We start from the raw sequence: 25681 nt of genomic DNA, 5'->3' as shown, positions 1-25681 counted from the left end.
CAAGGCAAAAGCCATTTGCCTTTTCCAATATGCCACTTAGATCGATGTATCATGATTAATGAGTTTTTTGTGTGCCTTTAGTCCAACATGGGATTTATGTGATATAGTCAGCATAAAATGCCTATTGTTATGTTTGATAATATTTGTTATCTGCCAATCTATTAATTGTTTGTATTAAGTGGGTTGTCACTCTCGGGTAGTTAATGTGTCGGTTGGTTGATGGTTGTGTACCTCTGGGCAACTGCTGGGTCCTTTAAATATGTTGTGTACAGCCAAGGAAGGTAGTACGGTATAGTCAGATCTATTATAATCCTTGGCCGACCATCTCTAGTCTTCTTCTTTGTAATAAATGCATGTGCGAATAAAGATATATTTTATTGTTGTGTCTGGTATGCATTGTCATGTACATTATTATTTCCTATATTTAATTTATCAGTTGTAGCAATAAACATTTTGGCGCCATTGCCATAAAAGAAATTGGGTCAGCCTTGAGTGATTCATGCTATAGACCCCAATAAAGGTGAGAAGAGGCCACAGTGTGGTCAAGACCAAGCAATTAGGTGATTTATCGACCCTCGGTCAGAGGGTGCATAAAGACGAGTCAACGCCTGGAAGTACCCGGAGTGTTGGGACGTACCCGAAGTGTTGGGACGCTGGAGGTGGATGTGTACAGGAAGTGCGTGTGGCCAAGAGTGCAAGGAAAGCACCGGAACGTGGCAATCAAAACAATCCACTTAGGTCCAATTTCCCACCACCCTTTGGGAGATTGCCATTGACTGGTACACAGACCTTGACGCTAAGCACAAGGCAGGATGGACTAATCTAAAGAAGGCGTTCGAGGAGTTCAGACTCTTGAGGGATGACAACGAGATTGTAGCAGAAATCTAGAATACCAAATAGAGTAAAAATGAGAGTGTACGGGCTTACAATCGTAGGCTCAAAGAACTGCTGAACAAGATGGAGAACCAGCCAGTCGACAGGTTGAAGAAGAGGTAGTTCACTAAGGGATTGATCCCTTTGCTACGCAAGAAGATGAAAGTAGTGCCTTCGTCCTCGTACGTTGATGCTTACAATCAAGCAATGGACATCGAGAGTGAAAACAAAACCTCCTCTCGAGGGAAGAGGAAGACTGACAATGACGAGAGCACCAAAGGTAGCAATGACAAAGAATCCAAAACAGTACAAGCCCTTCATTGGGATATGTTGAAAATAATGAAAGAATTGAAGGCGGAGAAAGGAACCAATAAAGAAAGTAATGGGCTATGGTGTATTGAATGAAAAAGTGAGGGGCACACGAAAGGTAATTGTCCTAGAAATACGTTTTGTGAGATTTGCCAAGTGCTGGGGCATTCAATCAAGGAGTGTCCATACAATTTGAAGATGAGAAGTACACAAGTACTCTTCACATAGGGAGAGTCCAACCCATCGAAACCACAAAATGTATCGACCGAGAGCAATGGAAATCAACAAGGGTGAAACCAAATACAATACGACTCCAGAGGATGTTCTATCAAACAATGCCGACAATGTAGTGAATGGGGACACTTTGCAAGAGACTACCAAAACAAGAAAGACAACGTACAATTATTGTGCAAATGGTGTGGACCAGGTGACCATGATGACACCAACTATCTGAAGCAGAAGGGTATTAAGATGTGGAGGAACAAGAGGGCACAGTTTTGGCATTCATGAGAGCATAGACAAAAAAGGTGATGTATCCAAACTCTTGTACGAAGGAACGATTTTGAAAAGCCAAAGCCGAAGTAGAACAAGTGCTAGCAAAGGAACGAGTAACCTCCAATGGAATTACAGGTACATCATTGCAGAAGTCAAAGAAGAACATAGTTCGGCAGGTGCTACGGACAACCATACCCATCAAGGTGGCAGACCTTCTTCAAACTATGCTGCAATTGAGAATGGCAATTCCCAACACAATCAGTGACGACACAGTCATCCAGAAACAATCTAAGCCACAAGAGGAGGAACTGACGGGAAAACCACCACCCAAAGGAAATGAGGCTAGTGATCCAATGTTGCTAACAGTGAGCATTGGGAGGAAGCCGGCAGTCGTCAAGATGGAAATAATGGGGAAGAAGCTGACAAACACCATTGTCGAAGGAGGCTCGGGAGTAAATGTACTACAAGAAGACACCTGGAAATGTCTTGGGAAGCCAACACTCTGGCCGCCAACCTTCCACTTGGTAGGTGCTGACCAACACGGCATCTACCTGTTGGGAACATTGATGGCACAAAATCAACGTACAGGTAATTTATGGAGAAGCTCATACTCAACGTAATGTGGAATGTACAAGTACTTGTGAAGGAAAATCAACGTCACAGGAAATTTATGGAGAAGCTCATACTCCCAACTTCCTTGTACAGCAGTTTCATTCTAAACCTGTACGACATTATGTATAGCAGTTTCATATTGTACCCGTACGACAATCTCATTTTGCACCTGTACAGTGACATTGTGTACGACATCATGCACCCATACAAACTCCCTACTATTTTGCACCATGGCAACTTGTTTCATTCCACATCGTACAACAACGTTATGTTCTTCCCGTACGGCACATCTTTGGCCACACCATACGGTGGTGGCATGTAACCATACAGTCACGTCCACTGAATTCCGTACGGCAAGGTAGTCATTTCCACACTAGGCAAGTTGTTCCTAAACCTGTACGGCACCTAACATTGTGGCACCTTGGCATCCCCTTGGCATCTATCATGTACGGCATAACTATTGCAAGGTGTGCGCCCTTGGTCTCCTTGTGTTGTGTAGCGCAGCGCTCAGATTTGTGACATGGCTTAACCGCCTCTTGTGGATTCTATTAGTCTAGTGGTTGTATTGGGCATTAACAGGTCGATCTTTTGGTGCAACGGCAACCGCACTTGTAACAAGTGGTATCAAAGCTTGGTCACAAGTTCAAACCCCTCGCTTGCGCTAGGGGAGGATTGTTGCAAGTTGTGCGCCCTTGGTCTCCTTGTGATGTGCAGCGTAGCACTCAAGTTTGTGACATGGCTTAACCGCCTCCTGTGGATTCTATAAGTCTAGTGGTTGTATCGGGCATTAACAGGTCGATCTTTTGGTGTAACGGGCAACCGCACTTGTAACAATAACTATTGCATACCACATTCATCATGTACGGCATACCCATTTTCCATACGTCCATACCATTATCCCGTACAGACCTTGCAAGGACATTTTCTCGTATGGTCAACAGTCAACCCGTGTGTACGACATTCTATTTGTAGAGTGCAGTGTTCAAGTGTACACACCGTACGACATCTTATTTCTCATTTCGTACGGCATCATAGGTCCACTCATCCCATACGGCTTTCTTGGTATCTTGTATAGCAGTCAGTAGTTCTCTTTGGAAAACATTTTTGTCAAGTCATAAGCTTCAGCGTTACCCCGTACGACGACTATGTGCTTCAGTCCATATCGTACGACAGTTTTCCACCGTACAAAGATTTCATGCCTTGTTCGTACGATTATCCTTGGTTGTTCCTATGGGGTCAGCCTTTGATTTTTTCGTATGACAATTTCTTGGCCAGCTTAAAAACCCCATACAACATCATTGCTACATTGTGTGGATGCCATTCATCTTCGTACGGATCCTCTTGCATCATGCATGACACAATAAGCTACAGCAGGACTTTTCCGTACGGCAATAGCAACACACTTTCGTACGTGATGTGTACCAGGTCGTATGGGAAGAACAGAAAAACAGGTGGTAGGAGTGAAATCTCCATTTTTTGGCTTCATCGATGATGTTTTTGGCATCTTAAAAAATCTCGAAAATCATGTGCGCCATGGAGTTCCGTGTGGTTTTGAAGGTCTTAATTTGTGCTTGGCCACAGGGGCATTGCCCCTCAACCTCGCCCTATACCAAAAACGTTATGTTCCAACAACGTTTTGAAGGTCCCTGGGCACTACCTCGGGACCCCGCAAGGGGCGCTGCCCCTCGACCCCATTGGGCGGATTGCCCCCAAACCCCCCTTTCATTTGGCAGGTACACTACAAGTTGGGGTTGTCCAATACAAGTCATTGCCTACACTCTTGTAATTAGTCTTTCTAGATATTACTTGATGTTTACTTGTTGTCTAGAAGACGATTTTTTTTCTTTGGGGGGGGGATCATGTTGTTGGCATAAAATGCCTATTGTTATGTTTGATAATATTTGTTATCTGCCAATGTATTAATTGTTGGTATTAAGTGGGTTGCCATTCTTGGGTAGTTGATGTGTCGGTTGGTTGATAGTTGTGTACCTCTCGGCAACCGTCGAGTCCTTTAAATATGTCGTGTACAGCCAAGGAAGGTAGTACGGTATAGTCGGATCTATTGTAATCCTTGGCCAACCATCTTTGGTCTTCTTCTCTGTAATAATTGCATGTATGAATAAAGATATATTTTATTGTCGTATCTAGTATGCATTGTCATGTACATTATTATATCTTGTATTCTAATTTATCAGTTGTAGCAGTAAACATGTGAATTAATATAAGGTAAATAGAGTTTTTTTTCAACCGGTTTTGAAGAAAAATGCTAATGATGCACCCATTTAACCATCCATTTGCACAATGGTGTCAAAAACATAAATAAATAAGCAACTTGTTGTGACCATTTCACCCATCGCCCCATTATGGGGACCCCCTCTTTTTGTTTAGGTCCTAGCCTCTTAGTCTAGTCTCTCCCTCTCGCAGGTGAAATGAGTAAGTTCATAGGGTCTAGATTTCATGTGAGTCAGTCATGAGCTCAGCCAAAAGTCTAAGAAGCTACTAGTTAGTGGCACTCTAAGTGTTCGAGGTTAACGACAAAAGCTTCAAGTGCTTCTCATGAGGAGTGAAATTCACCTCAAATACCCTTGACTGAGAGCGAAGTTGTTCCAAGAGCCTTACCTTGCAAGTTTGAATGGAGAGAATGAAACGAGATCATGAACAAACACTTAGTATTCAATTTCAACCTACTTCATCTCCAAGCCCCTAGGAGCGAACTTCATGATCAACCCTAGGAGAGCGAACTTCATGTTTGAAGGTAGGAGAGCGAATTTCCCTTAAAAGCCTTGTTTGAGTGTGAGTTTGAGCAAAACCCAAGGAATGAATCAATATGCAACAAAATGATTGTAGGCAAGCTCGTTTGAAATCCACTTCATCTTCAAGCCCTCAAGAGGTTTACTTCATGTTTGAGCATAAGTGAGCGAACTTCATGAATTCAAGGAGGAGGGCTTACTTCATGTTTAGGCCTAGGAGAGCGAATTTGTTTCATTTGCCTACAACAAGATGCAAATAATAGATCATTTCCTTGAAGCTAATTTGATGCCTCAACATGTTTAGGACTTCATGTTTGAGGGGAGATAAACAAACTTCACAAGTTGGAGGAGATGAGTGAACTTCACAATTTGAGGGAGATGAGCAAATTTCACCTTTAGCAACATGGAAGCGAACTTCATAAACTAAGAAAAAGAGTGGTTTCAAGAGCAAGATCAAAAGCGAAGTTCAAGAGTCGCCTCATGTGATGGATGATAGTATCTAACTTCATGTGCTTGGCGAAAGAAGCGAACTTCAAGAATGAAGGCACATGAGCAAACTTCATATTTGAAGGCACATGAATGAACTTTATATTTGAAGGCACATGAGTGAACTTCATGTTTGGAGGGAGATGAGCGAAATTCATGTTGGAAGTAGAGAAGCAAACGCAATTGCATTTACCTTGAGTTGATTCAATTTGGAGCAAACTTCATGTTCAAACACCCAAGAACGCACTTCACAAAATGTGATACATGAGCGAACTTCAAGAATCAGCCTACATGAGCGAACTTCAAGAATCAGCCTACATGAGCGAACTTCAGGAATCAGCCTACATGAGCGAACTTCATGAACCCAACAAGATGAGCAAACTTCAAGAATCAAACTATATGAGCGAACTTCAAGATTTTGGGTAGATGAGCGAATTTCATGAACTTAAGAGTATGAGCGAACTTCAAGATTGAAGGGACATGAGCGAACTTCAAGATTCAAGGGAGATGAGCGAACTTCACCACTTGAGATAAGGGAGCGAACTTTCTTAATGTTTCAATGCACCTTAAAGATTAATCAAACATTGTTTTGGCACCCCCTAAATAAAATTCAAAATTCAAATAAAAGAAGGTGAAGTTGGCCAGCTTCAAGGGATTTATTAATTTACTTTTATTACACCAAGTTGGCCTATATGGGAAAAGACATAATCTTTCCCTAATCACCTATAAGAAGAAGCTCAAACATTCATTTCAAACATCAATCAAATCAAACTCTTCTCTCTAATCAAGGAGCAGATTAGCGAATTTTAGCAGCAAGATAGCGAATTCAATCATCATCAACAGCGAATCTACCCCAAAGGAGCAGCGATTTCATCATCACAAGGGTGAATTTTAGCATTAATATTGCAGATTGAAAGGCGAATTTCACCCTTCAACAGCAACATCAGTCAAAGAATAAAGACGAATTTGAGAAGACAGCGAACCCTTAGACATCAACAGTCATATCATTGATCAGATTTTGAGGTCAAATATCAGAAATCAGAAGTAAGTGCATCATTTGGACTGATATAAAATCAAGTACAGGTCTTCTTAAGGTCAGAAATTGATTTTGTTTAGGCAAATTAGACCTCCCTAATTCATCTAAAGGTGCGAATGGATGGAAAATCAGTCTTATCTAACAATTGATTTCACATTTATTAAGATGCAAGATTGAATTAGATCAATTTCATAAGTGAATAGGCTTCATTACATTAATATTTTACCACTACCCTAACTTGCATATCTCTTATAGGTGAAAGATGGTGGCTCCTAAACCGAATAAATCCATGACCCGTCATGCACTCATCAAAGGACGACTCGAAGAGCGGCGCATTCAAAAGCAGGATCACATCTCATTGGAGCAAAATAGGAGACACCAATCTCAGGAAGTTCGACACCAAGAAGTTTCAGCACCCGTCATACACAAGTGAACCTACTGCTATGGCCAAGAAGATGATTGATAGTGGGATCATAAATGCAGCTGGTTTCCCTCCCGTGGTGCAATTAGCGAGGCAATTAGCGAGGCATTTCATCTACCTGAGCCTAAGGACATGGTCTACATAAGCATGGAAGGAGCTAAGTCTGCCTGGGATGATGATCCAGATGCTTGTTCAAAGATCATCAACAAGTTTTGGTTGAAGAAGAGTAGAGGTGGTAGAAGCAGATGACCCGACAAATTACATAGGGTGGACTTCAAAGATGAATTCAGAGACTTCATCACTCTACTTCATCAAGTGGTTGGTGCACCTAAAGCTTCTTATTTCGAAGACTAGATGTTCTACTTCATAGAGACTGTCACTAATGGTAAGGATGCAATCAATTGGGTGAGGCTCATCAGCAAAAGTATTGATCTACAGCTAAGAAGGTTGGTGCGCACTAGAACATATAAGAGCTCCTACATCGTATACTCTCTTGCAAGAAATTACGAGTATACAGGACTGATGTATATGGGTGTAGTTGGAAGAAGACCCAGAGAGATAAAGGTGCATGAGTGTTATACACAGCTTCATCATCCGCCTAAACAGCACTATAGGAGGGTGAATGATGCATTCACTATGCATATCACGAGGATACTTCGAGGTGGACTACAGCAAAGACTCTCTCCAAAGGCAAAAGCATTGGTAGAACAACATGGTGCATGGTTCATCCAATTACCGAAGTTCACCTATATCAGAGTTCAAGGATGCCATGTTCCTCCCTATATGTTGCCGCACTACCCAACAGATAGAGTGGTGCTACTTGAGGTGGTGAGGCAGTTGGTGGCATATGTCAAGACATATAGGCATAAGCATGGAACCAGTGTTTCTTTTCCTATCACGCTTGTAGACTCTATTAAAGTGTGCCCTTCCATTCATGTAGTTGAGGATGCCGAGAAAGAGTTAGCACTCCATTCACTCAAGCCATTCACTCCCAGAGATTGCTTCGATCCATATGATAATGTAAAAGGAATTTTGGGAAAGAAGTACAAACACCAGTGGCAGTTAGAGGACTATTAGATAAACATTAAAGATGATGTAGAAGTGAAGAAGAAGATGTATTCCAGGCTACCTCTCGATTTCATCAGGAAATGTAAATTGTTTCATGTTGTCGATCAAGTTCAAGATAGCAGCAAATATCTTCAATCAGCCTACGCCAAAGAAAACAAGGAGATCCACATCAAATGGGTTGACGTGGAGGTCGTGGATTTGAAGGAGTTGATGAAACAAATCTTGGAATACACTCGCATATGGATAGACGTACAGCACCAGAAGTTGAAAGAGCAGAACATAACAATGACATTCCACTTAGTAGAAAGAGTAGACGATGAAAATGAAGCAAGCGCAAGTGGGAGTGCTCCTCAACCATCTCACTCAAGAGGTTCGAAGAGAAAGGATGATCGTGGAGAAAAGGAGCCATCAAGGAAGAAGCATAAATCAAGTTCTAGTCAACCTTCCTCCAGGCATGAAGAAGAGTTGAATCAAGAAGAAAGACATGAAGAACAAAGAGTGGAGAAGGAATTAAGTCAAGGAGCAAACGAATCAATGGAATCCACAATTCAGAATGACAAAAGCAAAGAGAAATCATCACAAGGACAAGAAGATCTCACTCATCACACCCAAGAGATTGAAGGAGATGAGGAAGAAGACAATGATGAGACTACTTCACCACCTAGGGATGAACAAATGCGTGAAGAAACATAGATTCAAGAAGGAAGTTCCTCCATTCCTGAATGGCTTAAGGAAAGATTAGCCCAAGAAGTGATAATAGTTGATGAAGAACCAACATACGACATAGCGAGCCTTCTAAGCCAGACTAGAGAAGTCACCGAGAAAAGGAAAGCTACCAAGATGTTCAAAGTGATTAGAGATGATTCAGGATCAAGAAAGTTGCAAATAGCTACTCCAACGGTTGATAAGTATGAAGGAGAGAGATCACAGTAGATGAGTATGATATGGAGACTATTGATTTGGGCACACTCACCTCCGAGCAAGCCATAGGCGATGCAAATGATTCATTGAAGGCGGTTAATGATATGTTAAGAGCTGAAGTAGAAAAGAATAGAAGGCTAGAGAAAGAGATAAGTGTGTGGAGGAATTACTTCCAATAATTCCAGGAGCCATTGAGACATCAGAGTCCAGCAGCTACACCGCCACCCTTGCTTTCCACGGAATCAGTTGATCATATGGAGAAGATGAGGAATTCGGCACAATTGATGGACACATGGATAGAAGATTCATATATCAGAGTTCGCGAGTTCATGAAGGGCATAATGAAGACACTTGACACAAACATAAGAGTCCTTGGAAGAACTCATGTTCTCATAGAGGCCTTTGAAGCATTTGCTCATGCTAGAGATGTCATCATTCTCGTATTGCAAGTAATAAGGAAAGCACCCAGGGAAGTCTTATCAAGAGAGAAGATAAGAAGAGAAAGATCTACACACAGCTTTCTAAAATGGAGTAGTCTGCTTCGCACAAAGAAGATCATTTTTGAGGAGATTGGAAATGGATGCAGTCAAGTTCAAGATGATATGCATCGTATTCATGATAAGGTGGTAGAAGTAGCACAGATCGTTTTGTAGAGGAAGATTGATCCTGGGACGATTATAGAAACTAAAGAATTGGAGGAAAGGATAAGAGTTATCTTTCATGAAACTGATGGAATGACCACCAAAGGACAGTTGGATGATATGCTTGAACTCGTGGTACTAACCAGCAAGACTCAAGAACTCGAACCTGAATGGGAAAATGCCATTGTCAAAGCTTTCGATGAAGTCATGCACATGGAGGAATAGTTGAAGTCTCTACCTGAGATCCCGATGACTGAGATTGAAGGCATAGTGTCCAAATTCATTAAATATGCCAAAAGGGAAGGAGAGAAAGGAAACAAGATTCTAGAAGACAGTTTGTTATGATCCTACTTGGCAATCCATTCTCATTGGAGGATGCTTCCTCAATTTCTGTGTCAGCACATGTTGTTTTCTCATTGGTTGATTCCATAATCATGCTAATCTAGATAGGGTTTCATTTGTATCAAACCCTAATTAGGGTTTATGTGGCAAAATCTCGGCCCTTGATCTTCATTTGATCTCAGCCCTTCATTGTATTTGGAGACCTATATAAACTCCACTCATTTCATTTGTAAAGAGATAATTAAAAAGTTAGTAAGTTAGGCAGCGATTAAGCTAGAGAGACTAGATATTAGAGATAGAATTCAAGAGTGATAAGAGAAGGACTTGAAGAGTTGTTGTTGTTTGGTTTTTGGATTAATAAAACATTGAAGTCGTGGTGTTTCTATTCAATCTTTGAAGCTTATTACATGGTTTTTCATCTTCTCAAGTCAATCTTTGATATTACTTTGAGTACTTAGATTGAATGATGGAATGTTATACTTGATGCATAGTGAAGCTCGTAATCCATACCACTAGCCTCTTATTGATTGTAAGTGCGCCTTGTGTGGTCAATTGGAATCATTGAAAGTGCTTAAGTTCAATTGTTGCTCAATCATGGTTATGCATCCAAGTGATGGTGTCTATGTTTAGTAACGATTTGAAGATCTCTAAACTTCCTTAGAAGATTGCACTAGTTTTGGTAAAGTTGTTCTTGTATGGCGATACTAAGACTTCTTAGGATAGTTAGAACCTCTCAACCTTCATCTTTTGCCATTTTTTTGATAAAACATCTCGTAGTAGTAAGAAAAGACTTCACGGCATATCATCTGCAAAGTACTTCAAGAGTCTCTTCTCAAGTTAAAAGGGCCCTTGATAAAACAACAATCACAATGACCACTCGTGCTTATCCACACATCAAGACCTGACACTTATAAACCTTGGGAGTTGTCTTAAGGACCAATCTTCAGGATTTGAGAAGCTTTATTCAAGAGAGGATAAGATACGTTTTAAGTATTTTATTTTGTGTTCGCATGTGTGTAAAAAACACATCAACACAGCTGAATAAAGGGAAATTTTGGCATATACTTTTTTTTCATCACAGCTTATGATTTTGTGATGTCCCCATCTAAACAAACAAAACATGATAATGCCCACTCTAAAATAGAATTTAATAATGCATAATAATACAATTAAAATATAAAAATAACCAAATAAATGAATGAACTAAATAAAATCTTAATAATAATAAACAAGATTTAATGTATAATTTATATTTATTAAATATTAATATTAATTTCATATTTATTAAATAATAATATAAATCTTACAATATTATATTATTGACAAAAAACAAATAAAAAGTTCCCAACTCACCGGTTCCTTGAGATTGATTGCTGCTGCTAGCATATCAAATGGTGAACTTTGGGCAGACCAGATCTGATGCATGTCAGAATGGTCTCCCTTGCAACAATATATCTTTGTATTGGCTACTTCAAAGGAATGCTAACGATTACACATGAAACCATAGTTGGCAAACTCACAAAGAACTCGTGAGTTTTGAAAACTCGTCGAGTTTTTCTGCTCTGTGAGTTTTTCTAACTTTTACTTGCCGAAAAACTCGCCGAGTTTCTATAAAAAACTCACCGAGTTTCTATAAAAAACTCTGGTACACTAAAAAAAGAGGCCCAAACACGTCAAAAAATTATCTATTTTTGTTTTTTCAGGTCAGTTTCATTCTCTTCATCAAAATATATACATGAAATATAACATTTAACTTTTAAGTATAAGTGGCATTTCAATATGTCTTTTTTCTTTCTTATACTTTAAGTTATATTTCATGTATATATTAGCAAGATGTTTGAGAGTGGTTTCAGATCTCTAGGAGTTATAATGCAAATTCTAGGTTTTAGAAGATCTTTTAATTTTTCAGACAGTCGAATTTCAGTAATCAATATGCTCCTATCAACATTCTCTCGCTCTCTCTATCTCACTCACTTTATCTACCCCGAATTTTAGACCTATCTATCTCCCTATCACTCTTCCTCTATCCCCCTCTCTACCACACCCCATCTCACTCTCTCCTCTCTCCCCCAAGATCTAGACCTATCTCTCTACCCCTCTCTTTCTCACCCTCAGACCCCGGCGAGGGGTGCTACTCTCAACCTAATTTTAATTTGCAGATGCTTGGTGTAAAGTTGGGGTGGAAATACCCATCTCAAAAAATTTGCCCTCAAAATCTTATGTCAGCCTTGTAGTTCATTTAATGGTGAGCGCAATTGGAGCTTGTTTGAAGCAATCCAAACAAAGAAGAGGAGCAAGTTAGCGCAAAAATGCCCCAATGACCTTGTCTTCGTGCAATATAATCTTCAATTGTGCGTAAGGAAGGTAGAGGAAGTAGAAGGTGGTCCAATTGACTTGGATGATATAGATCCTTACGATGATTAGACATCATAGGAGCAGCCTCCATTGTTTTTCGAGGATGACATCACTGATTTGGAGAGGCAGGCTACGGAGGAGGAGGGGGTGGATTTGGTTTCACGCTAGATGACATTGAGGAGGAAGAGGATGAGGATGAGGAGTCATTGCCAGTGTCAGAAGCAGGTAAAGACATAGCTTCATCCAGGATGGAGGATGAGCCAGCCGTATCGAGCGAGGAGGCACAATCACGCGGCATGCCCACTACAGACTTCTAGGACTAGACCCTCTAGTTCTACCTCTCCCCTAGTTTTGCTAGAGCTGGGAAGAGGAAGTTGTAATTGTAATGATGTATTTACTTTTGGTTTTACAAAAACTACTTACTATTTTGCTTCCAGGCTTCCAGCCATCAACATTCCTCATGAGGATGCAATTTTGTAGACACTTTGCATTTAAATATATCTAGAATCAGCTTGTTTCTTTGGTGTTCTCATTTATTGACTCGTTGGATGCATCTTCTCATTAAATTTTGCAAAAAAAAGGCATTTTTAATTAAATTTAAGCATGTTTTTAAGTTGCCGAGTTTTTCGTCGAGTTTTTCCAAGTTTTTCCCGAGTTTTTTTTTTTCAGGCCTTGGCGAGTTTTGCCGAGTGGTGAGTAGTTCATCTATGCATGAAACTATATGCCAGCGGTGACTAAAGAAGCAACACTAAATTAATTCTCACTTGGCTCAAAGCAATGATTGTATTGAGACTTTTGCTTATTACACAAGGCAAACAGCATCGAGTAAGATTATCAAAGACTACTATTTAATACAATATAGTGGCCAGGTACAAAGTATCATAAGTAAGACCTTAGCATCTAATAATAAAGATAATACTCAGTGATATCTCCATTACTGATCAGAAAATGACAAAAGAAAAATCACTATAGATTAGCGATATAATGGAAAGGAATTGATTAACTATTATCAGGGATCGATGGGTTAAGTAATAGCAAAGAAGATGTTTACATAGATCAACACTCCAACAAGTGTCCCATCATTATCGTCACTAAAGGATATATGTGGATCGTCGAAAACTAATCGTAGATTTGTTATGGAAGTGTAGCATGAAAGGATGTAACCATTCAATATTATGAATACTTATATCGATAGACATTTGAAAAGGAAGGGGAACATCGATTTATAGGCTAATGGATTTACAGCAACAATGTAAACCCATTCCATCATGGAGGAGTAACGACATATACATTCCAGAATTGGATCATTGACGGGAACATTAACCTCTGGAAGATTATGGGATTATTCTAAGGGAACTTATAGCAAATTGCGTAGGCTATCAAGGGGGAAAAAAAATCAGATTATCTAAGGGAATTTGGATCTGCTACGTAAGAAGAAAGCTGGTGACAGTATCAATAGCAAGCAAGAATATTACAGAATATAGATGGCACCAAGGGATTGCAGATATCAAAGATATATATCAGACATAGTATCTGTTGATGTGTTTTTTATGCACATGCGAACACAGAATAAAATACCTAAAGGGTACCTTATCCTCTCTTGAATAAAGTCTCCGAATGCTGAAGATGTCGCGAAAAGGATCAATCGGGATGACTTCAAGGTTCTTTGTATGTAGGATCTCTACGTGTGGATAAGCTCTCTGTGGTATGATGTGATTTTGCTGGAATCACAAGGGGACTTACACTTGATGACCTAAACGTCTATTTTGCTAGAATCACAAGTCCTATTTACTAACTAGAAGACAAACAAATGGCAAAAGATGCAAGGTTCAGGAAGTCTACTCTACTACCTAGAATACGAGAAGATGGATGAATGACTAGGTGGAGTCCTACTGGGCTGGGTCTCACCATCAGGCTGAACAATTCAACACCAACCCAGTGCGATCTTCTAAGGGATGCTTCCAATATGTTCAAATTGTACACCATCTGACACTGATCACCATTCAAGATAATGCATGAAACAATAGACGTGTAACGACTTAAGATTAAGCTCATTTTATTCTAATTGACCACGCAAGGCGCACTTACCATCAACAAGAGGCTAGTGGTTTGGATTAGACGGATTCCACACAGATGCATTCAACAATTTCCTTCATTCGATCTAATCATCTGCCATCTAAAATTGAAGATTCAACAAGAAACCATGCATATTGCAAGAAACGACACACTTCACCATTACTTCAATGAAAATGGAGTTTATTTACAATCATTGGCAACAATTTCTTGCCTTGTCCTCCTATTCTACTCTAATTGCTATTCTATCAACTGACTACTCACCTTCTAACTATTGACTAACTATTCCTATTTTCTCTTTTCCATTAGCCTTTCACAAATGAAGAGTCGGGGCTTATATAGTGCCCTTAATACAATTCAATGGCTAAGATCAATTTGAGATCAATGGCCAAGATTCTACAATGAAAACCCTAATTAGGGTTTGTTACAACTATTACATAACATTTAATGCTTGACCAATGATAAAATTACATCTTTAGGACACATGTCTTCTCTGGAAAATTCGAACAATGGATAGCTGGGGTAGGTACATCGAAGTTTGTGCCACCTCCCATGAGTTAGATACATTGAATCTGGACATGCTGAGGTGGACCAATCCGACTGGAGGAGCGATGACTAGGATGCCACCTCGTTTAACACTTGCAACTTGGTAGATATCCAATTCGATGATGTTGAGAAGCTAGCTTTAATTAACTCTTCTGGAACTATCTGCTTCTTCAACGAATCCTTGCTCTAACTTCTTTTGTCTTTGATGTGCAGGATGATGATGTACCTCGTCTCGGAATGCTAGATTGGAAGAGGTCTCCCTTGTCCTTGCTTGATCTTCTTTGGTGAGAGCCGGGCGACTAGTAGATGCTCCTGCCTTTGGAGTCGCCATCTTGACACCTACACAACATTTCGCAATTAGTATTATATCTTGAAGTGTAGAAATTAGACTTAAAAGGAAGATTTGAGATTTTAATTAGGAAACTTCATGATAAATCTAGAGTTATCATTTCCTAATTAACCATGCAATACTTAGACTTTTCTAAAAAAAATGTCTAAAAATCAAACCTTGAACAAGGGTGTTAAGATGATTTCGCCATACCTCCTCTTGAGTATTAAACTCTAAGAAATGATGTAAAAAATAGATTTCGCTAGGCAAAGTGTAGATCAAAGCCATCTCTAGGATGAATTGCGCCTCCTCTAGCTTGAAAAGAATAAACTCCACTTCCTTCTAGCCTTCAATTCTTGAAAGAATTTTGCTCCAAACCAGCACTATTTCGCACCTCCAATTAGCTCTCCAATTTCGCACTTAAGGCAATGATTGAATGATTTGAAATGTGAAACAAAACATCTCCTATCATATAGAGTGCTCACCCTTCTTCTCTCCAAGGCCGACTTGCCAAATAAAAGGTGAAATAATAAATAAAACCTCAAAAGAGTAGGCCGACTTGTCAAATAAAAGCAAAATAATGCCTTGTGCGCTCAACTTGTAATCTTTTATTTTTTAAATTAATTTTAATACCTCTAAGATGCTTATTTTGATTATTTCAAGGTACAAAATTAATTTATTAAATTAAAATGCCTTTAATTTAATGCGAATTTGATTTAATTCTTCCAAAGGCTTCGAAGTGAGCAATTTTGAGGAATTTGAGGAATATCAATGCTCAAATATGGTAAAAATAAAGAATGCTACTAACTTCGCCCTGGACCCTTAGAGAGGGTCAGGAGCGATTTTTCAATTTTGCTCTTAATCCTTCATCTTTCTAATGTCAATCCACCTTATAAGGGTAAGCAATGATCTCCTTCATCCATTCCATGCATGTTTGATTTGTTATTGTAAGACAAAATAGGTGCTCCAAAGATTTTCGCCCTGGGCCCTCAGTAAGGGCTAGGAGCAACTTTTGCAAATTAGGCTAGGATCATCAAGCTTTGGAGGCAAATCCTTGTTCATCATGTTTTGGAAGACCTTCTCTACCTTAGCACAACCTTGCCTTAGCACAAACTTGGGAAGAAAATGTTGGTTTTGTGATTTTCGCCCTGGACCTTCAGAAAGGGTCAGGGGCGATTTTGAGTCTTTTGCACAAATTCTTGATCATTCCAACTTCAAATTACTCTTAAGGCGTAGAACATCATACTTCACTCCCCACTGAGTCTTGAGAACAAAAATATCATCTCGAAATGCAAGGAAAATGGGCATACTTGGAAATTTCGCCCTGGACCTTCAGAGAGGGTCAGGAGCGATTTTTCCCATTGTCATCAAAATTTGCACTCTTAGCATCTCAATTCCACTTCAAGGCATTTCAAACATCGTTTCAAACTTGTGTCTAGGCTTAGCTTCATTCAATTCTAGAGGAATAGGTTTGATTTTAGGTTTTTCGCCCTAGACCCTCAGAGGGTCAGGAGCGACTTTTTGGTTTTATGCCTATTTCTTCATCTTTTGGACTCCAAATTGCCTCTAAGGCATAAAACACCACATCCTCTTCCTATCCACACAAGATTTTGTCTCAATTCCACAAACAAAGGAGAGAATCCTGAAAATTCGCTCTGGACCCTTGGCAAGGGTCAGGAGCGATTTTTGTAATTGCCTTCAAAATACTGACTCTCAACAATCTCTTTTCACTTCAAGGCAATTTAAACATTATTTCAAACCCATGCCTAGCCTTGGCTTTTCTCAAACTTGGATGAAAAGGTCATATATTAGGTTTTTCGCCCTGGGCCCTCTCTGAGGGTCAGGAGCCATTTTTTGATTTTGGCTTGATTTCCTCTTTTGTTGATCATCCAAATTATATTCAACGGGTAAAACATGCTTTTCTTTATCCATTCCAATTATAAAAATCACTTTGACCCTGCGAGAAAAATGCACATTTGAAAATTTCGCTGTGGACCCTCTTTGAGGGTCAGGAGCGATTTTTGCTATCTGGACCAAAATGCTTCACTTTTCATCTCAAAATTTCTTTGCTAAGGAAGATGTCATCTTGTTTCATGCTATGAATAAGTTCTCATGTCCAAGAAAGTCAAAAAATGTGCATACAAAGAATTTCGCTTTGGACCCTCTCTGAGGGTCAGGAGCGATTTTACCTTTCCTGGGCAAAACTTCTTCAATTCATCATCTTCAATCAAGTCTGGATACTTTATCATGCTTACTTCATCCTCCACCATGCCTTTGACATCTCAAATCGACCAAATAAGGCTAGCAATGACCCCTATAAGATTTTTCGCCCTGGACCCTCTCCAAGGGTCAGGAGCGATTTTCCATTTTTCAACAAGGTCCTCCATCATTTCAAGTCAAAACTTCCTCAGGTGAGTGGAGAAAGTCATTCATTTCCCCTTCATGCTCAAATCTTGGTCTCTTTCCACTACAAAATGAAGGAAATCAAAATTTCGCCCTGGGCCCTCAGCAAGGGTTAGGAGCGATTTTTCCTTTAGTCTCCAAAATTCATCCTTTTTCATGTCTTCAAACCTTCAAAAGCATCAAGTCACATCCAATCGCCCTTCCAGGGTACCCTGCACATCACAATTTAGCCAAAATTAGCGAAAAATAAGCTCCAATAAGATTTTCGCTCTGGACCCTCAGCAAGGGTCAGGAGCGAAATTCACAATCTAGGCTAAAATGCTCAATCTTTTAGTTTCAAACCACTTCACAGGGCAAGGTAAGATCGTTTTCAAGGCTAGGAAAAAGGTTTCAAGTTCAAACAAGGTGGCAAATGAAGTTTATAATGAATTTCGCTCTAGACCCTCAGCAAGGGTCAGGAGCGAAATTTCTAATCTTGGATAAAATCCATCATCTCAAAGTTTTTAAACATTTCCAATTTTCCCTTCAAAATGCCTCGCAAATCAAAATTTGGTCAAATAAGGCCAAGAATGAGTCCTAGGTTGATTTTCGCCTTGGACCCTCTGCAAGGGTCAGGAGCGAGATTCGCTTTGGACCTCCTGAGAGGGTCAAGAGCGAAATCCGCTTTGGACCCTCAGCAAGGGTCAGGAGCGAAATTTGACTTCTTGAACTCTCCGTCAAGATAATTTTATGGAATATAACATTTAAGTATAAGTCCTTATACTTTAAGTTATATTCCATATATACTTTCAGGATGTTTGAGAGTGGTTTCAGACCTCCAGGAGTTATATTGCAAAATCTAGTTTTGGAGGATTTTCAGTTTTCCAGACTTAGTCAAATTTCAGGATCAGGACATTCTAGGCTTAGACAAATTTTAGGATCAGGACATCACTCCAGCAGGACCTGCTATCCAGGTGATCCCCTTGGCGACACTCAAAACACAAAGGCTAACAAACAGAACCCTAAAAGACCTAAAGAACAAACCCTAGAAAGCAAAAAGTAGGGGTCCCCATTTGCAATGGGGCGATGTGTGAAATGGTCACAACAGTATCCAATATCAAGTTACAAGCATTCAGTTACCAATAGGAAACCACAGCCTATCACAGTTACGAGTTATCTATACATGGCAATAGACAAATCGATATATCAAACATAGCAATATATTGCTAAGAACAGTATATATCAACTGCATCAGCATATCGTATATCAAACACAGCATCACTGTAAGTGCTTAAGTAATTTCATTTATAGAATATCTCATAATTGAATATCAGATATTGCTACCAATCCTATATCAATTCCTGCATATTTTTAAGAGGATTAGCAGTCGATAATTTGTGCAATTTCCTTTACTGGGTTTAACTGCAATCATTTGGTGGAGTAAGAAGAAGAATCTAGGTAATTTTCCCAATTTTTCAAGTTGGCCAAAATAGGGACATTACAGATTCTATCTAAAATATTTGTATTTGAGTGACTTTATGAAGATGTGAATCTTCTAGAATCATCTGTGTAGAATGCAAGTACACCAAAGATTTGGTTTTCTCTTTGGGGCCCATCATAAGGGTTAAACAAGAAGTCCATGCTTGATTTATCTAAAAGTTGTTTTCCAATGGCATTTGATTTTCAAGAATATGTCCTAAACCTCTGAATGTCATACATCTCAAAGTTGATATCAAAATTGATTGCTTTTTCTGCCATAAATTCACATATGTACTTGTTATGCAGCAAAGTAAAGCAACAAGAAATAACCAAATGGTGAAACAATGAGAAAAACATCAATGTAGAACTTATTTTCATTTAAGGCCTTGAAATCTAAATGTTACCTTCTAATTTAACCCTAAATTATTTAGGTATTTCGCTTAGCACATACCCATCAGATGGTTATCCTTCCTATGCCTTCTTATCTTTTTAGCTACATTACCAGGAGTCCCATCTCCTACCCCCTGAGACGTGTACCGGAGACGGAGACGTGTCTCTGGTACAGGAAACATCTCTAAAAACTTCCTAATGCACAGGCCACTTAGATTGGCTATGGTACCAGTATTATAAGCAATTTTAATTTCAATTTTTGTTCAATTTTAAATTTAACGTTAAACTTTACCACTGTTCTTGTTTTCAATGTTCTATGTCATGATATTTTCTATAACTTATAAAATTATATTAAGAAAAATTTGGCATCTCGAAGTACCCACGTCTCCTATTTTTGAAATTTAGTTGTACCAATACCGGTACCAATCGCCAGCGTCTCCAAGTACCCCCGTCTCCCGGTAAACTTGCTTTTTAGCATTGTTGTACCTAACTATTGCTTCACTTGTCTTTTCCTCTTTGTCTAACGTCCCCACTTTGAAATAGGATTTAATAATATATAATAATAATAAAATTATAATACAAAAGAATAAAAATAATATTTAAATTAAAATATAAAATTAAAAATAATTAAAATTTTACTAAGTTAATGAATGGTCAAAAGGCATAAAATGAAAAGTTGTCTCCCTCGAACATGAGATATAAAAGGGAGAAGAGAACCTGTTGAAAATATTATAGCTACGGTCGGATTCCTCAGATCAACCTAGCTAATACAAATGTCTAATTGGCCTATCGGCCTTAGACATTTGTATATTTGATTTACTTGTTCCTGTTATTATTTTTGTACTTAAGTTGCAGATCAGTTAGACTGTTTGTGTTTACAGATTTATCATATTATATAATCCTTATGATTACTGATTTATCTATCTGATTTATCAACGTATATATCCGATTATCGAATTGCATTGCATAATCGATATTTGTTAGTATCGGTTCTACATAACCGATTCCCTTTGTTAACATATTGTGTAATGTCGGTTATAATTGAATCGATTTGATTCCAATGGTCATCGGGTCTATTAGTGAAGAGTCATGACTTCTTTGAAAGTCATGAGGCATCATATATTAGTATGATTCATTTGGAGCGTGACAAGAAAAAAATCGATAGATGAAAAAAAGTCTATAATATGCATACTACGATAAATAAGATATCATTATACAGCAGTTCATGATAACACAGTCCATGATAACACAGTGCATGGCATATAGGAATAAATAACAATTCGTGATTATTGTCAACTTGGAGTAAGTCGATAACCCATAGCATTCGGTGAACACAACAGTTCGTGATTGTCATCAACCTATAGGAGGTCGATAATATACTGCAATTCATCATCACTAAAGATCATGGCTATATATAAATAAACCCTGAAGATCGTTTATATATTGTGACAGATTGAATTCATACCTTACATGGTTTGAATTAACATCAAACTGAGATCAAAGTTCAAATAAAAGTTAAAAACTACCTACTTATTAAATCTGATCAAAACTAACATGGTATTAGAGCTAGGTTGAGCAAAGATCAAAGATCAGATTGAAATAATCAAGATTATCCTCTATTACTGTCTTCAAGTTCATCTATCTCTATTAACGCCAAGATGGTGAATGGAATTAGAGTCGAGGATAGACTTGAAGGAGCATCAAACTTCGTATCTTGGAAGTTTAGAATTATGCTTGCATTAGGAGAAAATGATTTGGACGAATTTGTGAAGAAAGATATGACAAAACCAACCGAAGAGGATGAGAAGCTTCAATTGAAGAGAAAGAACATAAAGCAATGAAGATGTTGTTGACTCAGTGAAAGATCACATCGTACCAATTATCTCCTAGTTGGAGACAGCATATGGCATGTTCAAAGCCTTAGAGCAGATGTATGAGATAAACAACACTAGCCGAGCCCTTCCATTAAAGCAACAACTTCACCACATCAAAATGACAAAAGAAGAATCCATCACCTCACACTTGAGGATTACTGAATTGAGAGATCAACTCTCTACCATTGGACACATCATAGAGAGTAAAGAGTTAACCACGTTGGCACTCAATGGTCTCCCTTCTTCATGGGAGTCATTCATTCAAGGGATAAGCGCAAGATCAAAACTTCCCAAGTTTGATCGATTAAAAAAAGACTGCATTCAAGAAGAGTCAAGACTGGTCACTAGAGGCATTGGTCAAAGTTCTACAAATGAAGATATTCATGTTCTTGCCTCTCACTCCTCAAAGAAGAAAGGTAAGAAAGGACACTTCAAAAGAAGGAAGGATATTTCAGAAATCCAATGCTTTAGATGTGACAAATATGGTCACTACGCATTGAAATGTCCAACCAGGACTATGCCTCAAGCTTCCATTGCGGATGTTGGTGAGACTCTTTCACAAAAGGATGCAGATGGATTCATATTCTGATTTGAATGAGATAAGTTTTTATGGTTGAATAATATTCATGAATTTCATATGTAGTTATTAATTCATGCAATTACATCATGCGTGTTATTTGTGAAACAACATTGTCTCCAGATGTTCGCTTACGACAAGCTGCATTTGGATATCTTGTTTTTTAAATTTCTTCAATTTACTATGAGAAACTTGTCTCTTACATACAAGACATCTTTAGAATCACAGTTTGTTGCTTTTCAGGCTATAGAGTTTTGAAGTTCTATTTGTGATGAAGAGATGAAATTCAGGAGGAATATGCAAAGGAATTTACTGGAGATTCTGAGATTTTGCATTTCCATTTTTTAATAAAACAAATATCTACCTACAGAGGTGCAACAGTTCACTTGTGAAAGCCATAGAGGCACTTATGCCAGTAATGATAGCATCTATGGGTTACAAAGCCAAGATTGAGACAAGAGGGCTCTCTCAGTAAGAGGGAGCATACTGAAAGGGGATTTTGTTCTAAATCTCAAGATGATCATATTCCTGCATAGGGCTCGATCTTATGACAGTAGATCCATGGTGGTTTTGGATCTAGCACTTCCAACCGTATGAGGATCATACCAGATGATGAGAGTCTCCTAAAGAAAGATATCTTCCATGACTGGGACCATGTGAGCAGGGGATGCTTCCGTGATAGACTGAGCAACTAAGAGGATGTGCTTCTATTGATATCCGAGGATCTTGGTTATATTGGTTCAAAGGGAGTGGACCATGTCAAGATGGTTTCTCTAGTGATCAGTTAAAGGACTCCGATTCATGGGATGGAGTCCCATTTATGTCGGCTGGAAGGCCTTTATGCTGACTTCTAGGTCATGATATTCCTGGATAGATGAATACTTGATGAGCTTGGAATACACCAAGAGTGATGTAGACTCCCACCTTGTATTTCATGAAAGGTCAAAGCATGTGGAAATCAAGTATCACTATGTTAGAGACATATGAGGCCATATTTCCACATGAGGACATATACGAGTCCATATGTTAGAGACATATACGAGTCCATGAACAAGCCAGCACCCTCACAGAGAGGTACCATACAACTCCTGATACCAACACAGATGGCCATATTTCAGCCATAGACGAATAACTAAAATTGGCATTTATAGGTGAATAACTGACATTGGATACTGGCATGTAAAAGCTGTAGTAGAAGTGAAGCTTGAAAATGATGCAACAACATCCAAACCGCAGCGCTTCTGCGTCCAAAACTGCAGCCTCTATTCTAGGTCTGGCACTAAATTATCATGCATTTCATTGCCTCTGACTGATCAAGTGTTGACTTCCGACATTTAAGTAATTCCATTCTACATTTCTTTTGGCAGCTATTTTGAGACACTGAGCTGGGATTTGACTCATTTCATGAACAGTTAAAACTCTTTACAAAAAGAATTTATTGCTATTTCCAAACTAGAAACAAATTTATAAATTTTCAGAGAGACTTGTAATGAATGCTAATTTTGTTCAGAAACTGCCTCAAATTTTACATAGCAAATTACATTCTATGGGAATGGCAAATAAAATTCTGTAGCGAAGGTTAGGTTAGTTGGGGTAAAGAGAATTGCGTACTTACTTTTTCAATTGCAGCTCCTTCTCCTCCAACACCTGAAAACATGCATTGTCAAGATATAGAAATCCCTAGATTTTCATTTTCAGGCAATGCTTAACTGATCAAATCGAATCAAAATCAAATCAATGCAGATCAATACAGCAGAAAGCAATATGCGGGCATGAGATCTGACCTTTTCAGTATAGGAAACGTGGGGCAGATCTCCTGGAATAGGATCACCTCCAACTCCAGCTGAGGAATTGGGCTGAGGTTGAGATGCATTGGCTCCCATTCGCATTCCTGCTGCTCTGCTACTCCTCTCTCTCTATCACCTGGCAGTTAAACCGTGGATGAGATCAACTGTTATAAATGTTTAGCGGCCATGGTAGTCTTGATTTGGGATGCCGCTAAGGTGAAGAGGATTAAATACTTTCTAAATCTACTAGGATCGAACCCGGCTCCAATCCCCACCCAGTGACTAATAATTTTCGCCTACTCTTTTCAATCACAAAATTAGCGGGTATCGAAGCCGGCTCCAATTCATCCCCGTGTGACCTTGGTGTGTCCTGTGTGGGGCATTGTCAGAGCACGTAGTATTCATAACTGAAATAAAGAGCTTTTTTCATTTTTGGTTTTTTCCTTTAAATTTTCTTTAAAACTTTGTAGTAGACAAGAGATTTTAAGGTAACTAGGTAGGTAGGTTAAAAATATAGTTTTTAAGGATAAATATTTAGAATTGTTCAATTTATTATATTATTTTATTTATCTTAATGATCGTCTAAGATCTGTACATATGATTAAAATTAATTATTAATGATTTTTTTAAATTAAATATTCTCAATAATCTTTCTTTTCTAAATATCAATTTTAAATAAAAAATAAAATTAAACAAAATTATTTTTCTTGAGATCATTTAATTAGTTGGACCTTCTATGATGGAAATCTTCACATGTCAAGTCAAGATAAAGACATTTGCTAATGAGTTTTGGTGTGCTTTTGACTAGATCATGACCCAACCATATTATATGGTCCCTTCTTGCCTATTATAATTATTTTTAGTATTAATAAAATTTCATAATAGGTAAATATGTTAATTTAAAAATTAAGAATATTAAAAATAATTAGTATAAAGTTTAGTGGAAACATAAAATAATTATATTAATATTCATTAAATTAAAATTACATTGATTTTTTTATAAATCTTGAAATTTTAGTCAAATTTTGATTATATAAAAAAATAATATAATTTTACAAGGGGAAAAATGATGAGTGGGTGAAATAATAGAACAGAGGGTGGAAAAAAGAAGTGCAAATTGATTATAGATGAAGTAGTGATTGATGTCTTGTTGTTGAGCTAGAGAAGACGGCCCTGATCAAAATGTTTATGGCAGTAAAATTTGTAAGATAATGTTGGATTTGTGTGAATGTTGTCATTGATGTCAAACCTAGTGATTTGGTTGTTATGTTGTGGAGTCTAATTAGTCTCCAAGTAGGAGATTGTTGTTATATGGAGCCTAATTAGACTCGGAGGTTAAATTTTCTCTACTTTTATCGGCTCAATTTCCCTCCTAATTTTTCGAAGAGGGTTTGGAGGCAGTGCCCCCAAGATGGGGTCAAGGGGCAATGCCCCTTGTGAGGTTCGCGATACAGGGCGGGGTCGAGGGGCAGCGCCTTGCGAGCGCAAACAACTTATATTATTTTATAAAGGCATCGGGTGTTATTTTTCTATTGGCTGACATATTGTAACCCTAATTTTGTAACCGACATAAGTCTTGTTAAAAATGGTTAAGGGTTAGGGTTTTCGGTAGAGAATTCTATAGCATTTTGCAGCGGTATTGAGTTGCAAGGGATTGTTGGTTGTAATCGATTTGATTTGCTGGATAATATTATTGGACTCTCTATTTGGTGGATGTAGTCCGAGTTTGGGTGAACCACATTAAATATTGTCTCTTCGCTATGATTATTTTTTGTGTTTTTCATTCCTTTATTTAATATTTATCTGCATATAATTGGTATTTTTTGCATACAATTCCTAACAATTGGTATCAAAGCAGGTTGTGTTTGATTATCATCTGCAGGAAGGTCTCACAGTTGAGTGGGAGTCTTACAGTTAAGTGGGAGCAATGGCAGAT

At 38.5% G+C, this 25681-nt stretch overlaps 1 protein-coding gene across 1 annotated transcript in view; it reads right to left on the bottom strand.

Moving 5' to 3' along the window:
- LOC131046697 (uncharacterized) overlaps positions 1-24198 on the bottom strand; it is a 69598-nt gene extending 45400 nt beyond the window's left edge. The window contains exons 1-2 of the mRNA XM_057980478.1: positions 23743-24198; positions 23574-23605 (exon numbers count right to left, since the gene is read on the bottom strand). Coding sequence (XP_057836461.1) covers positions 23574-23605; positions 23743-23847 — 137 coding nt within the window. The 5' untranslated portion in view covers positions 23848-24198. The remainder of the gene's footprint in view (positions 1-23573; positions 23606-23742) is intronic.
- Positions 24199-25681: the final 1483 nt, after the last annotated feature.

This window comes from Cryptomeria japonica, chromosome 7 (assembly GCF_030272615.1).
Source record: "Cryptomeria japonica chromosome 7, Sugi_1.0, whole genome shotgun sequence".
Classification (NCBI taxonomy): domain Eukaryota; kingdom Viridiplantae; phylum Streptophyta; class Pinopsida; order Cupressales; family Cupressaceae; genus Cryptomeria; species Cryptomeria japonica.
The sequence above is the reverse complement of the archived record's forward strand: the minus strand, read 5'-3'. Positions and strand labels throughout refer to the sequence as shown.